General features: G+C 41.4%; 1 protein-coding gene across 7 annotated transcripts in view; it reads right to left on the bottom strand.

Moving 5' to 3' along the window:
- Nucleotides 1–13,912, bottom strand: part of PPP4R3B (protein phosphatase 4 regulatory subunit 3B) — a 287,048-nt gene extending 273,136 nt beyond the window's left edge. For 4 of the 7 annotated variants that reach the window (XM_029593743.1, XM_029593748.1, XM_029593749.1 and 1 more), the window contains exons 1-2: nt 13,103–13,910; nt 8,945–9,000 (exon numbers count right to left, since the gene is read on the bottom strand). In XM_029593743.1, coding sequence (XP_029449603.1) covers nt 8,945–9,000; nt 13,103–13,244 — 198 coding nt within the window. In that variant the 5' untranslated portion in view covers nt 13,245–13,910. Of the gene's footprint in view, nt 1–8,944; nt 9,001–13,102 lie in introns of all 7 variants that reach the window. The other 3 variants (XM_029593745.1, XM_029593747.1, XM_029593746.1) reach the window with 3 other exon arrangements.
- Between the last annotated feature and the right edge of the window lie 1,065 nt (nt 13,913–14,977).

Genomic DNA, 14,977 nt, shown 5'->3' with positions numbered 1-14,977 from the left:
ACCTCAACAGGATTCCCTGCCGATGAAACGGCAGTGGAGGTATTACGAGGAGGAGGGGGGAGGGAGCGGGTGAAAGGTTGAAGGTCTTTGGCAGAATGTGGCGAGCAGACGATTGGTCAATATGGTGGATAGTCAAGAAGATCTGCGAAGGGTACTTTGAAATAGTGGAGGGAGTCTGCTTGACAAAGGCTAAAAGGCACGGGTGGGGGGAACAATTTATTAATGATGTCTATTAAAATAGTTTCAATGAATGTTAAGGGCCTTAACCATCCAGCCAAACGGAATAGTATGTTTAAAGCAGCGATCTCTTTGAAGGCAAATATTGTGTTTATTCAAGAGACTCATCTACGCAAGCGGTATGAAGGTTTATTGCATAATGTTTGTTTTCCACTAGCTTTTTTGGCGGCTAGCACACCTAAGTCTAAATACACAGGTGTGGGGATTTTAATTTCCAGGGATCTCACAGTTCAAGTAGACTCAATTTATAGGGATGTGGAGAGCAGATTTATAACTGTATTAATGTATATAAATCAGATCTTATATACTTTGGTGAATGTCTACAACCTCAATACACTACAAAGAGGTACTCCAGAGAAAAGATGACAGGCTGCTTCAGTTTAATTGCGGAAAACTGATCATAGGTGGGGACTTTAATTTGGTTTGCAACCCCAAGGTTGACTGTTCTAAAGGTGGGGGGCATTATTCCAACGTGGATCATAGCGCTTTGTACTCATTCCTTACAAAATGGCAAGTAGTGGATACCTGGTGGGAATGGCAACCTAGAGAACGAGATTATTCTTACTATTCTAAAGCACGACACTTACACCAGAATCAATTACTTCTTTATTGATAAATCCTTGGTGGCGGCTACTTTAGAGGCTAGCATTGGAAATATTACATGGTCCGATCATGCTCCTATCTAGTGGTCTTTTTCTGGAGCCGGATTAGATAATGGACGCAGATTCTGGAAGTTAAATGATTCTTTAATTAAGGATGGGACGGTAGAACAGGAGATAAGAAAAACTATTCGGGAATATTTAGCTACTAATAATACTGAAAGGATTCCGCCAGTGGTGTTATGGGACTGCCTCAAAGTTGTTCTTAGGGGCAAACTTATAGCTGTAGCGTCCTATAAAAAGAAAGAAAAGCTTAGGCAAAGTCTTATCTTGAGGGACAGATTGGCAAAAGTAGAAAGACCATAAACAAACACCTACTAGGAGCGTACTGACGGAATTGGGAAACTTTAGATATCAGCTACAACAGCTAGAAGCGGATGAGAGGGCCTATCAGTTAGACCTCGCTAGACAAACTTATTATGAACATGGAAATCGTGCGGGAAAGCTTCTGGTACACTCTTTGAAAGCCCAAATTGCCCAATCACAAATTACTAAGATTAAAGCACCTGATGGGACTATACTAACAGAAGGGGTGGGGAAACGATCCCAGTTTAATCAGTTTTTCGCCGCATTGTATTCGAGGGAGGATAGTCCCTCAGAGGCAGACATTCAGAAATACCTGGACGAGATTCAGCTCCCAAGTTTAGAGGATTCATTGTCAGAGGGAATTAGTCAACCTCTCATCTGCGGAAGTGCTAGCTGCTATCTCTGAGTTGAAACCAGGAAAAGCCCCAGGGATAGATGATTATACTCCTCTCTTCTATAAGACGTTTAAGGAAGAACTGGTGGACCCGCTGGTTAACATGTTTAACGACTTAGGTGCAGGGGGACACCTACTACTAGCGGCAAATGTGGCTGGGATAACGATACTCCCGAAGCCGGGGAAAGACCCTCTGTTATGCAACTCCTATAAACCCATGCTGCTTATTAATATCGATTTCAAACTGTTAGCGAAAATATTGGCTAATAGATTGAAATTTGTAATACCTCAATTAGTTCATGAGGATCAGGCGGGTTTCATGCTGGGTAGCATGAACACAAGAACATGCCATACTGGGTCAGACCAAGGGTCCATCAAACCCAGCATCCTGTTTCCAACAGTGGCCGATCCAGGCCATAAGAACCCGGCAAGTACCCAAAAACTAAGTCTATTCCATGTTACCGTTGCTAGTAATAGCAGGTAATGGACTTCTCCTCCAAGAACTTATCCAATCCTTTTTTAAACACAGCTATACTAACTGCACTAACCACATCTTCTGGCAACAAATTCCAGAGTTTAATTAGGCGTTGAGTGAAAAAGAACTTTCTCCGATTAGTTTTAAATGTGCCCCATGCTAACTTCATGGAGTGCCCCCTAGTCTATTATCCGAAAGAGTAAAAAAACGATTCACATCTACCCGTTCTAGACCTCTCATGATTTTAAACACCTCTATCATATCTCCCCTCAGCCGTCTCTTCTCCAAGCTGAAAAGTCCTAACCTCTTTAGTCTTTCCTCATAGGGGAGCTATTCCATTCCCCTTATTTTGGTAGCCCATCTCTGTACATTCTCCATCGCAATTATATCTTTTTTGAGATGCGGCGACCAGAATTGTGCACAGTATTCAAGGTGCGGTCTTCACCATGGAGCGATACAGAGGCATTATGACATTTTCCGTTTTATTCACCATTCCCTTTCTAATAAATCCCAACATTGTTTGCTTTTTTAAATGCCGCAGCACACTGAACCGACGATTTCAATGTGTTATCCACTATGACGCCTAGATCTCTTTCTTGGGTAGTAGCACCTAATATGGAACCTAATATTGTGTACTATAACATGGGTTATTTTTCCCTATATGCATCACCTTGCAGTTGTCCACATTAAATTTCATCTGCCATTTGGATGCCCAATTTTCCAGCCTCACAAGGTCTTCCTGCAATTTATCACAATCTACTTGTGATTTAACTACTCTGAACAATTTTGTATCATCTGCAAGTTTGTCGTATTTCTCCTGTCCTTTAGCCAGTTGTAATCCACGAAAGGACGCCACCTATCCCATGACTTTTTATTTTTCCTAGAAGCCTCTCATGAGGAACTTTGTCAAATGCCTTCTGAAAATCCAAGTACACTACATCTACCGGTTCACCTTTATCCACATGTTTATTAACTCCTTCAAAAAAGTGAAGCAGATTTGTGAGGCAAGACTTGCCTTGGGTAAAGCCATGCTGACTTTGTTCCATTAAACAATGTCTTTCTATATGTTCTGTGATTTTGATGTCTAGAACACTTTCCACTATTTTTCCTGGCACAGGCTAACCGGTCTGTAGTTTCCCGGATCGCCCCTGGAGCCCTTTTTAAATATTGGGGTTACATTAGCTATCCTCCAGTCTTCAGGTACAATGGATGATTTTAATGATAGGTTACAAATCTTTACTAATAGGTCTGAAATTTCATTTTTTAGTTCCTTCAGAACTCTGGGGTGTATACCATTCTGTCCAGGTGATTTACTACTCTTCAGTTTGTCAATCACGTCTACCACATCTTCTAGGTTCACCGTGATTTGGTTCAGTCCATCTGAATCATTACCCATGAAAACCTTCTCCAGTATGGATACCTCCCCTTCAGTAAACACCGAAGAAAAGAAATCATTTAATCTTTCCGCGATGGCCTTATCCGGTATGATGTTGCACACTAATGTCGGTATATAAAAGCCATAAATAATAATATTCTCTAAGTGCCCCTTTAACCCCTCGATCATTTAACGGTCCAACTGACTCCCTCACAGGCTTTCTGCTTCGGATATATTTTAAAAAGTTTTTACTGTGAGTTTTTGCCTCTACGGCCAACTTCTTTTCAAATTCTCTCTTAGCTTGTCTAATCAGTGTCTTACATTTAACTTGCCAAGGTTTATGCTTTATCCTATTTTCTTCTGTTGGATCCTTCTTCCAATTTTTGAATGAAAGTCTTTTGGCTAAAATAGCTTCTTTCACCTCCCCTTTTAACCATGCCGGTAATCGTTTTGCCTTCTTTCCACCTTTCTTAATGTGTGGAATACATCTGGATTGTGCTTCTAGGATGGGTTTTGTTTTTTTTTTAAATGACCACGCCTCTTGCACACTTTTTCCTTTTGTAGCTGCTCCTTTGAGTTTTTTTTCTTTTTCTCATTTTATCAAAGTTTCCCTTTTGAAAATTTAGCACAAGAGCCATGGATTTGCTTACTGTCCCCCTTCCAGTCATTAAATCAAATTTGATCATATTATGATCACTATTGCCAAGCGGCCCCACTATCATTACCTCTCTCACCAAATCCTATTCTCCACTGAGAATTAGATCTAAAATTGTTTCCATAATAAGGAAGTAAAACAATGGGTACATCTTGAAATAGATTTAGTTCCTAGTACATCATATACAGACTGGTTTTGGGGAGGGGGACCACACTTAGACAGATCTAGGATGCATATCCCCATGTACGGTCACTACATTGACCTTGTGGCAGCGATGGAGGAAACAGCTAGCGGGGGAACATAGATATTTCTATTCCAACAGGATTCGAGGTTGCGAGGAGTTCCCAGCGGGGCAAGAGGGGAAAGTGTTCCACGAATGGGCTAAGAAAGGGATATTGACACTCTGCCAATTTTGGTTTGATCAGGGGGTAAAATCCTATGCGGAGGTGCAAAATGTGTATCAGCTCAATATCTCCGATCAGTTTGCATATCTGCAATTGCGCCATTTTCTGCTTTCTAAATCTGTTCGAGTGGATATGAGTAAAGGGAAGACGCTCCTAGAAGGGTATTGCGAAAAAGCTCATGTGGTGAAAGGGGTCATATCAAAAATGTATACTATTCTTAATGGGGCTGTGAGTCACCCTTTGACACACGTGCAGGCGTGGGAAAAAGACATAAGGATGCAGTTTACAGAGGGAGAATGGGATGTTTGTTTTTTGGCTATAAGTCACAGCTCTATAGCAGCTTCAATGGTAGAAAATAGTTACAAAATGCTGTTTAGGTGGTATCTAACCCCCCCATAAGTTGAAAAAGATGGGGGTTCGTAAAGACTCACTATGCTGGAGGAACTATGGTCAGGAAGGGGACTACCACCATATGTGGTGGACATGCCCAGTAATCAAACAATTATGGGCACAAGCTGAAAAATGGCTTCAGGACTTGTTGCACATCCCTATACATTTTAGCCCAAAGGAGGTTTTATTACATATTCCAGAAGCCAATATGTCCATTGAACATAAACAATTACTTAAAGCACTTGCTCATGCAGGTCGTGGTGAAATTGCAAAACGATGGAAGGAATAAAGTTTGCCTTCTTTGTCTGCGGTACTTCAGAGGTTCAAGTGGATCTATTACATGGAGTATTTGACTGCCTCAAGAAGGGACACCATGGTGAAATCCCACAAAACGTGGCAAGCTTTTCAACGGTGGTCTGTCTCAAATTCTGTATGTGTACAATACGAGGAGGGGGATGGGAAAGAGAGGGGGTTAAATAAATACGGTTAGAAGCCATGAGACACCATATTTGGTTGATTACTGTATATTTCCATGTTAGATGTTATGCTTATTATTGGCACGTTACATGACTTTTTGTAATGCTCTGTTTATTGTTAATGCTGTATCTCTTACATATATGGGATATTGATGATTGAGCGTATTGTGCGTTGATTTATGCAATAAAAAAATTACAAAAAAAAATTAAACTCATTATTCTGACCGCCAAAAAAAAAAGATATAAGCCTGACAAACTGAAGAGTAGAAAATTACCTGGACCGGATGATATACATCCCAGGGTTCTGAAAAAACTAAAAAATGAAATTTCAGACCTATTTCAATTAATTTGCATCCTATCATTAAAATCATCAGATGTACCTGAAGATTGGAAAATGGCCAATCTAATCCCTATATTTAAAAAGGGATCCAGGGGTGATCCAGGAAACTATAGACCAGTGAGCCTGAATTCAGTGCCAGGAAAAATCGTAGAAACTTATAAAGAATAAAATGACAGAACATTTAGACAGACATGGTTTGATGGGACACAGCTAACATGGATTTACCCAAGGGAAGTCTTGTCTCACAAATCTACATTTTTTTGAATGGGTGAATAAACATGTGGACAAAGGTGAACTGGTAGATGTGATGTATTTGGTTTTTCAGAAGGCGTTTGACAAAGTCCCGTATGACAGGCTTCTAAGAAAACTAAAAAGTCAAGGGACAGGAGGCAATGTGCTTTTGTGGATTGCAAGCTGGTTAAAAGACAGGAAACAGAGTAGGATTAAATGGTCTGTTTTCACAGTGGAAAAAGGCAAACAGTGGAGTGCCTCAGGAATCTGTACTTTGACCAGTGCTTTTTAATATATTTATAAGTGATTTGGAAAGGGGTACAACGATGAGGTGATCAAATTTGCGGATGACAAAAAATTATGCAGAGTTGTTAAATCTCAAGCAGATTGTGATGAATTGCAGGACCACCTTGCAAAACTGGGCTTCCAAATGGCAGATGAAATTTAATGTGAACAAGTACAAAGTGATGCATATAGGGAAAAATAACCCTTGCTGTAGTTACACAATGTTAGGTTCTACCACCCAGGAAAGAGATCTAGGCATCATAGTGGATAATACATTAAAACAGTCGGCTCAGTGTACTGTGGTGATCAAAAAAGCAAGCAATCAGGCAGATACCATAAGAATCATGGGAGAGCATGCACTCAGTGTTGAGTGCCCACTCAACCGACACGCACCCAGCAACCTCTCCTGGGTATGCAATTCAGTGAGGTGATCAAATTTGCGGATGATACAAAATTATTCAGACTAGTTAAATCACAAGCAGACTGTGATACATTACAGGAGGACCTTGCAAGACTGGAAGATTGGGCATCCAAATGGCAGATGAAATTTAATGTGGACAAGTGCAAGGTGCTGCATATAGGGAAAAATAACCCTTGCTGTAGTTACACGATGTTAGGTTCCATATTAGGAGCTACCACCCAAGAAAGAGATCTAGGCGTCATAGTAGATAATACATTGAAATAGTCTGTTCAGTGTGCTGCAGTCAAAAAAGCAAATAGAATGTTAGGAATTATTAGGAAGGGAATGGTTAATAAAACGGAAAATGTAATAATGCCTCTATCGCTCCATGGTGAGACCACACCTTGAATACTGTGTACAATTATGGTCGCCGTATCTCAAAAAGGATATAGTCGCAATGGAGAAGGTACAGAGAAGGGCAACCAAAATGATAAAGGGGATGGAACAGCTCCCCTATGAGGAAAGGCTGAAGAGGTTAGGGCTTTTCAACTTGGAGAAGAGACGGCTGAGGAGGGAATATAATAGAGGTCTTTAAGATCATGAGAGGTCTTGAACGAGTAGATGTGACTCGGTTATTTACACTTTCGAATAATAGAAGGACTAGGGGGCATTCCATGAAGTTAGCAAGTAGCACATTTAAGACTAATCGGAGAAAATTCTTTCACTCAACGCACAATAAAGCTCTGGAATTTGTTGCCAGAGGATGTGGTTAGTGCAGTTAGTGAAGCTAGGTTCAAAAAAGGTTTGGATAAGTTCTTGGAAGAGAAGTCCATTAACTGCTATTAATCAAGTTTACTTAGGGAATAGCCACTGCTATTAATTGCATCAGTAGCATGGGATCTTCTAGGTGTTTGGGTAATTGCCAGGTTCTTGTGGCCTGGTTTGGCCTCTGTTGGAAACAGGATGCTGGGCTTGATGGACCCTTGGTCTGACCCAGCATAGCAATTTCTTATGTTCTTATGACTCAACAAATCGTGTGTGCAAGGACACCATGGTGCCAAAACAATTTCAATTCGCTTGCCCGAACATCCATCCTTGTTGCCTCATCAAAAAAATTGTTCTTTACCAGTCAAGCATCACACAGCTCCCAGTGAGTTTGAGCCATAAGATGTCCAATCTCCTGGACATTGCTGGTTTCACAGTCTTACGAAATTTAAGACCGTGAGACAAATGGAAGTTTGGTCACTGCACGGCTTTCAATTCACTGACAGCTATTCCAAAGATAGCAACAGACAGCAAGTTTTGGGGGGAGGGGGCTGACTGGAGTCTAGGGCTGTAGCTAGCCCAAACTAGCTGGGTGGGAGGATGAGCAGATTAAAAAGGCGGGGGGGGGGGGGGGGGGGGGGGGGGCAAAAGGAAGACTGGAGACAGGGTGGGGAGATTGATTTGTGAAGGCCCAGGCCATAGCAATTGCCTCGGTTGTAGCTATTAGGGAGGTAGCGGCATGCTTGATGTCAAGGGATGAGGCCACCTGCCATGTGTTCCTGCCAGCACATGTAAACAAGCATTAAGGGAAAACAGCCTTAGTAAACCAGGCTTTAAAGGAGTTGCAGCAGATCTATGTGGCCCTTGCTTCCCTACACTCCCCACACTTCGTCCCGCCCATTCCCACCCTTGAACTTCGGTGACAAAGAACAGAATATTGAGAGCGTTCAGCTGCTATCTCCTGTAGGTAAAGGAAGTTTGTCAAGACATGATATACAATGTACTGTATATTTTTAGAACTGCTGACAATGCTTGCCACAATAAACTTTTAAGTACACTTCTAATTATAACAGTGGAATGTATGTGAATCCTTGAAGAACTGTGCTTCATCTGACAAAGAATCTGAACACCACAACTCAATTCATTTTATGTCCACATTATACTTTTGTAAAAACCTGTTTTGCCCACAGACAGATCCTTCAGTTATTATAAGACAAAAAAATCATATGAATTCACAGCGAACAGCTGAGATGTTTGTGCATTTCACAAATTACATACTGATGCTAGCGGTACTAATTGGAAGCCTGTATTATCTTATATGGGCTAGTACTTTTTGTCACAATGTCATCTCTGAAAATCTGTATAGCCTATAAATTTTTGAATGAACATACCTATAATACCTGAATGTAATCCGCTTTGATGTACACTTTGATGTGCCAAAAAGCGGAATATAAAAATCTAAATAAAAAATAAAATGTATATATTTACTCAATTTATTCTGCCCTTTGAACTAAACAATTCTCAGCAACAAAGAAAGATGACAAATACATACCTGCTGTTTTTGATATGCTGTGCTTGGGTTTATTTTTGATTCCAAAAGCAGAGAACCTGAGAGACAAAAAGAATAAAAAGCTTAAAATCGACTTTCAGAGAAGTATATCTTCCTGACTCTACAACAAATTGATGTAAATTGTAAAGAAAGCAATCTAACATGCCTTACATTACAAAATATGTCAACTATAATACCTTACCTATAAAGAACTAGGCTTGTGAGGGGCGGATCCAAGATGGCTCCCTGAACGGATGTATACTTCAACGCTCCTGCAAGTCTCGCCTTACCTTTTGAAGTTTTGTTCCCTTAACTTTAATAATGCCTCATAAGAGAAAAGGGAGAGTGAGGGTCTATCCACCCGAGCCCTCACTCCTCGCAGGTCAGCGTTTCATACCACAGTATGCATCCCCCATATCACAGATTGGGGCATCGAGCCCTGCTGGCGGGTCGGGAAGGAGTCCCTTCGCCACCTGGGGAGATATCGTTGACCCCACCGGACCCGCGGGAACAGTCGAGAGCAACTCCACTGAGCAGAGCAGAGCCTGGAGAGTCGCCGGTGAGAGTCGTCACAGAAGTGACTCTACTGAGTGGACAGCAGGGCAATGCAGTGGAGTGCGAGAGGCTACCAGATTCCTTTACGTCTCCGGAGAACTTGGCGAGGAGTAAGGAGAGAAAGGAGGAATCCCTGCTGACATTAACATCGGTGGTAGGAGAAAAAGGTAATGGGAAGCCTTATTTAAAAAAAACCCATTGAGATAAAGAGACCGGCTGTAATCACAATGGAGTCCCTATGGGATTTGATTGTGGGGATGACCAAGGCCTTTAATGAGCAGACCCAGAAAACGGAAGAAATCTCCCAAAAAATGGACTGTCGAAAATCAATGTAAGATGAGGGACAAGGAACAAACAAGAGTCTTATTGCAGGTTAAAGATGATTTAAAACAAGTGTCTGATGCAAACGCTGTTTGTGTGAGAGATCAGGCTATTTCGATGCGCAGGCTGGGGTCGGTAAAGAATTACCTAAGACAACTTAACCTGAGGGTTTTGAACTTCCCTAAAGTCGTTGGTGAAATACCACTAATAACTTTTAAAAGGTACTTGAAAGAAATTCTAAAGATCCTGGAAGATCAGATACCAGCAATTAAAAAGACTCTATATTTAAAACAAAGACAGAGCCAGATGCAGATATCCCCAGTAGGGGGACATAGGAGACTTTGAAAATCTGTCTGAATATCTGGAGAGCTCTGGGCTTGAGGAGAGAACCATTCTTTTGTTTCTTTATTTTCAGAATATGATAGAGCTCTAATTATGAAAATTTTAAAGCTATAAATGTTACTTATTTGGGAGGATTAATCCGTATATTTCCTGATTTGTCTAGGGTTACGCAATTGCGAAAGGAAAGTTTTCTTACTTATGCGCCCAGAAGCTGTGGCAATAGGGGAAAATTTCCTATTACGCTACCCTGCAAGGTGCGTAATAAAGTACTCTGGAAATACATTTGTATTTTACAATCCAAAGCAATTAGGGGGTTCTTAAATGCTAGAAGGGATGTCGCTACAACTTAGAGATCTAGACCGTGTTGTTAAAAATAAGATATGGATATTTTCAGGGGAGCTTTTGTTTAAGTGTGATTTCTTAAATATACTCCTCTTTGTTTCCTTTTTCCACCCCCCCACCCCCTTTTTAAATTTTCCTAGAAAGTATGAGGGTATTAATACTGCTTATAAGTTTATGCTGTAAATACTATTGTAATTATTAATATTTTTCTTTTTTGTAACTATTATTTCAAAGCAAAGGAATCTTTGTATTATAAAAGCTGATAAATTAAAAATGTAAAAAAAAAAAATTAGGCTTGTTTTAAAACAGGAAGAAAGGTGCACCACCTTAATAAAAAAACATTAAAATGGAAAATATAATGTACAAGACTTAAAACCTAATTTACCACAAAACAAAATTTCACTTAATACTGCCTTCATTTGGTAGAGGACAGGGAAAGAGAAGATGGAACAAGCTAAGGGTATAAATATAATTTAAAAATATTAATTATTTAAATGGCAAGAGTAAATCAGCTTCCTATCTCCATCCCTCCTTTCATTATGTACCTGTGTGCTCCCGAAGAAAACCAACAGCAACTCAACATAGGAACCATACAGTCCAGTCAGCCAGGAAGAAGCGCAGAAGTGAGCCAAGGCAGGATTCACTCCCTCAGCTGAGGCCCAACAACTAATATTAAATGAATAATGGCCCAACAGGTAGGGTTACATCCCTATGACCAACCCATACAATCTGCCCAATCATTCCCATCCATACTACAAGGATATCCCCTAGATCAGAGCTTTCCAAACTGTGTGTCGGGACACGTTAGTGTGTCGCCTGCAGTGTGCAGGTGTGTCGCGCAAGCCCGGTCAACTCTGATGCGAGTTTGGGCTTTTTTTTTTCTAGAGATTCACTTTTTTTTCCAGTTTATGGGTTGCTTATTATTGGGTGATTTTTGCTGTCAATCGCGTTTTTTGGGGGGGCTTGGTGAGTGGAACGAGCCCAGCCATCCTTGCATTGGCTGCTGCTGCCGATGAGGCCTGGCCATGAGGAGTACTGACTGCAAGCAGCAGTGTCTGGTGATCATGGAAGAGAGTGAAGCACTTAACTGGCAACAATCAAAAAGACGAGGTACATGAGTGTGGGGGCCAGACAATTTGTTTTATTATTGTTTCTCATAAATTATAACAATAACATGAATCTTGGAATATATATTTTTAACATAAATTTAAGGTTTTCATGAGATAGGTTGTGTCGTGAAACATTTTATTTATGTATATATTTAAGGAAACATACATAAATTGTCGAAATATGTTTCGTTCGTTTAACCTTTAACCTCCGGTTTGCTAGTAGACTGAATTACCGTGTTGTGAAATTATGTTTGTCTAAAAAGTGTGTCACCAACATGAAAAGTTTGGAAAGCTCTGCCCTAGATGCTAGCCATATAGTATAAATTTATAAGATCTCTATCCCCATGGATACTCACCGTGGTATGCCAAATGTGCACTCCACCATCCCGGGCAGAGGAACAAACAGTTCACACCCTCTCTTTCTATGTCTAACTACAAAGGTTTGCAACGATCTAAATTGTTATAATACCAATGTGGTGGTAGGCTGAATATCTAGGGATGTGCTTTTGTTTGAAAAGCCATAGAGGATGCTAATGACAGTCTATATATTGTTACAAGTCCTTTTTAAATGAAAACTTAAAATACATTTTATTTTCTCTTTAATTTTTAACGTGCATTATTCAGAAAGAAAAACTACTGTTGAAGAAAATAATGAAAAAAAAGCCCTACAAAACAGAATTCAGGATCAGAACTTCCACCCAAAGAAAAAACAATGTTTTGGTCTGCGCACGCCTAGAAATATCTAGCTTCCTACGTCCCTATGTAGCCTAACAGACATGGCTGTGTGATCAATGCATTTCTCTAGGATTTCTAGCGTTTCATATTACTCACTTAACTCCAACATTTGTGGAGAAGGATATTTTACACACGTGTCGCCCAGGTCAGCCTCGCCTTACTTTCACTTTTTGCAATTAAGAAAGAAGTTACAGGAAGAAAGTTTTGCAGTTTTGTTTTTTTTTTGCCTCACATTTTACTGTTATGTACGATGGCAACAAACAAGGCTAAGTAATCTAGATCCCAGTTATAAACCGTACTAAAAACTCCAGTCCTGGTGAAGTACAAGGTTATCAATTTTACAAATCGTGAACAAGCTTTATCAAAAACCTCTGCAAAACGAAACAAAACACAAAGGTAACTGAGAAAAAAAAATTCCATCATACATAAACTTTACCCAACTAATACGCAAGATCTCCTTAAAAATAAAAGTAGCATCGCTCTGGAAATAAAAATATAATAAATAGGTCACATTACGTTTCCTAACCCCTCACAAGTTAACCTCTGAGAAAACTTGCAGAGAAAGAGGGGGCTTATACTGAAGCAAATGAACTTTGCGATCAAAAATAAAGGCGAGAAAAAAACATAGTAGACTAAGAGATGAAGGGGAGGGAGTGTTCATCACTGGGAGAAGGGTCAGGGGAAGTTTTCCAGAACAGGGCCTGCATGGTTGCTTCAGCCAGTCGTTTCCCCAGTGCCCTCGCCCCTATACTCTTACCATCGGCCTCAGCCCGCACCAGTAGGGACATCCCCTTCAGCCGCTCCACATAGGTGGAGGAGACGTGGCCCGTGCCCCTGTCGTCCCATTGCCGGTCCTCGTTCAGCGTATACACCTTCACCCGCCGTCGCGTATCCGACATGATGCCGTCCGCGAATTCACCGCTGCCCCCTCCGGTACCTCAGCTGTTACCGCGGGCGTACGGGCTGCTCCAGCATGGTTTTTTTGCCACGTTCGTTATCACACAGGTCGGCGATTAGCAGGGAATACAGCGTGGCCTCCGTGTGGACTGAAGACGCGAAGAATGGACGTTCCTCTCCCCCTGCCTCTCTTCAGCGCCGCCTCTCACTCCCCTAGTAACTGCTACAAGACCGCCATCTTGAAACCCGATTCTCTCCTTTCTCTTCCTCCAGTGAGCCGGCGGCAGCGGTGCTACGGGTTGACCTTACAGGGGCTACGGCGGTCGAGCGGCAGCAGAGGAGGGAAATGCAGAAGTAGTATCTCACCGAAGCCTCTTGCACCGTATTGCCAAAGGTCTCGAGCCGCCCAAACAAAAGCGGCTCAAGCTGCTGGAGGCTCTGACGCGTCTCGGAAGAAACGTCACCGCGCGCGGCAACTCCGGCGTGAGCTGTTCGGCGTGAGCTGTTCGGCGTATGTGAATCAGCAAGAAAGCGTCTAGGGCTGCTTAGGGGCCTGTAATCCTCCTTGCTGTAATGTGCCGCTTTCAACTAGTTGCCTCACAGCTTCTTGGCTAGGATCCATGTGCAGGGTCTGATGCACGAGTCGAGGACGGTCCTCTTTTGTCTTTTTTTTTTTTTTTTTTTAAAGTTCAGCGTAAGACTTGGTCATATAGGGAGGTTGAAGAGGCCCTGCTGCGGTACTATACGGAGTGACACCATGATGTAGTGCCCATTTCTAATGCTTAAGAAAATTAAAAATGCTGTAATATGGCAGTTTGTAATTAACTTGGTATTATGGGTCACAGTGTGCTTACTACTGTAAAATTTAATCGTATGCGCTTTTTCCTTTTATTGTTATTAAATATTTTCTCTCAGAGGTCAGAAGTTCTCAGAATTACTTCTGAGTACGCGCTGCAGTTCAGGGGTCAATCCAATTTATCCCTGCTCATAAATAGGTTCAAGACTTATCAGCGCCACAGCATTGGACGATAGTGAAATAACCAAACAAACAAACAAAAAAAAAGGCTGGCCAATTGTAGCCCCGCTAGTAGCATGGCACCAAGGACTATAATCTATAGACTTAAAGTATGAGTTATCTACCTCATAGAAGAAAAGATCTCAGCAACAAGGTAAGTCAGAAACTCCGGACTTGAGGGAGAAGTGATGTCTCCCACCTAAAATGGCCGCCCCAGCACGCCGCTCCTGGCTGCTTTCTAAAACAGTGATTGCTGGATAAACAGCATAGCGATGATTCATCGGAAAAAAAGTTATGGACTTCCCCCAAAATCTTTTTCTTTTTTACCAAGAGCATGACCATTCTGAAGGAGGTGCAAAATAGTACTGGTACAGCCTCGGCAGAAGCAACTGAGGCCGTGTTGGCTAAAGTAGACTTTTATGAGGTGCTTTCAGAAGCTGAAAGCCAATACAGTGGGAATTAAAGGTAAGACACATGGGAGAATTGCACTACGGACTTAAAATAATTTGGCCATAACATTGAAGACACGTTATATGAACAGTCTGAGTCCATGACTTAATTGCAAAATGAAGTGAAAAGTGCTAACAAGGATCTGACCGACACAATTAAAGCTACCTAAAAACAACCATCCGTTACCATTAGGATTCATGGAGTGCTAGAAACTGATTACGTTGCTGACTGTACTGCAGTGGTGCAATTGATATGTGGATCCATTTTGGG

This window comes from Rhinatrema bivittatum, chromosome 3 (genome assembly GCF_901001135.1).
Source record: "Rhinatrema bivittatum chromosome 3, aRhiBiv1.1, whole genome shotgun sequence".
In the NCBI taxonomy this organism is placed as follows: Eukaryota; Metazoa; Chordata; class Amphibia; order Gymnophiona; family Rhinatrematidae; genus Rhinatrema; species Rhinatrema bivittatum.
The sequence above is the reverse complement of the archived record's forward strand: the minus strand, read 5'-3'. Positions and strand labels throughout refer to the sequence as shown.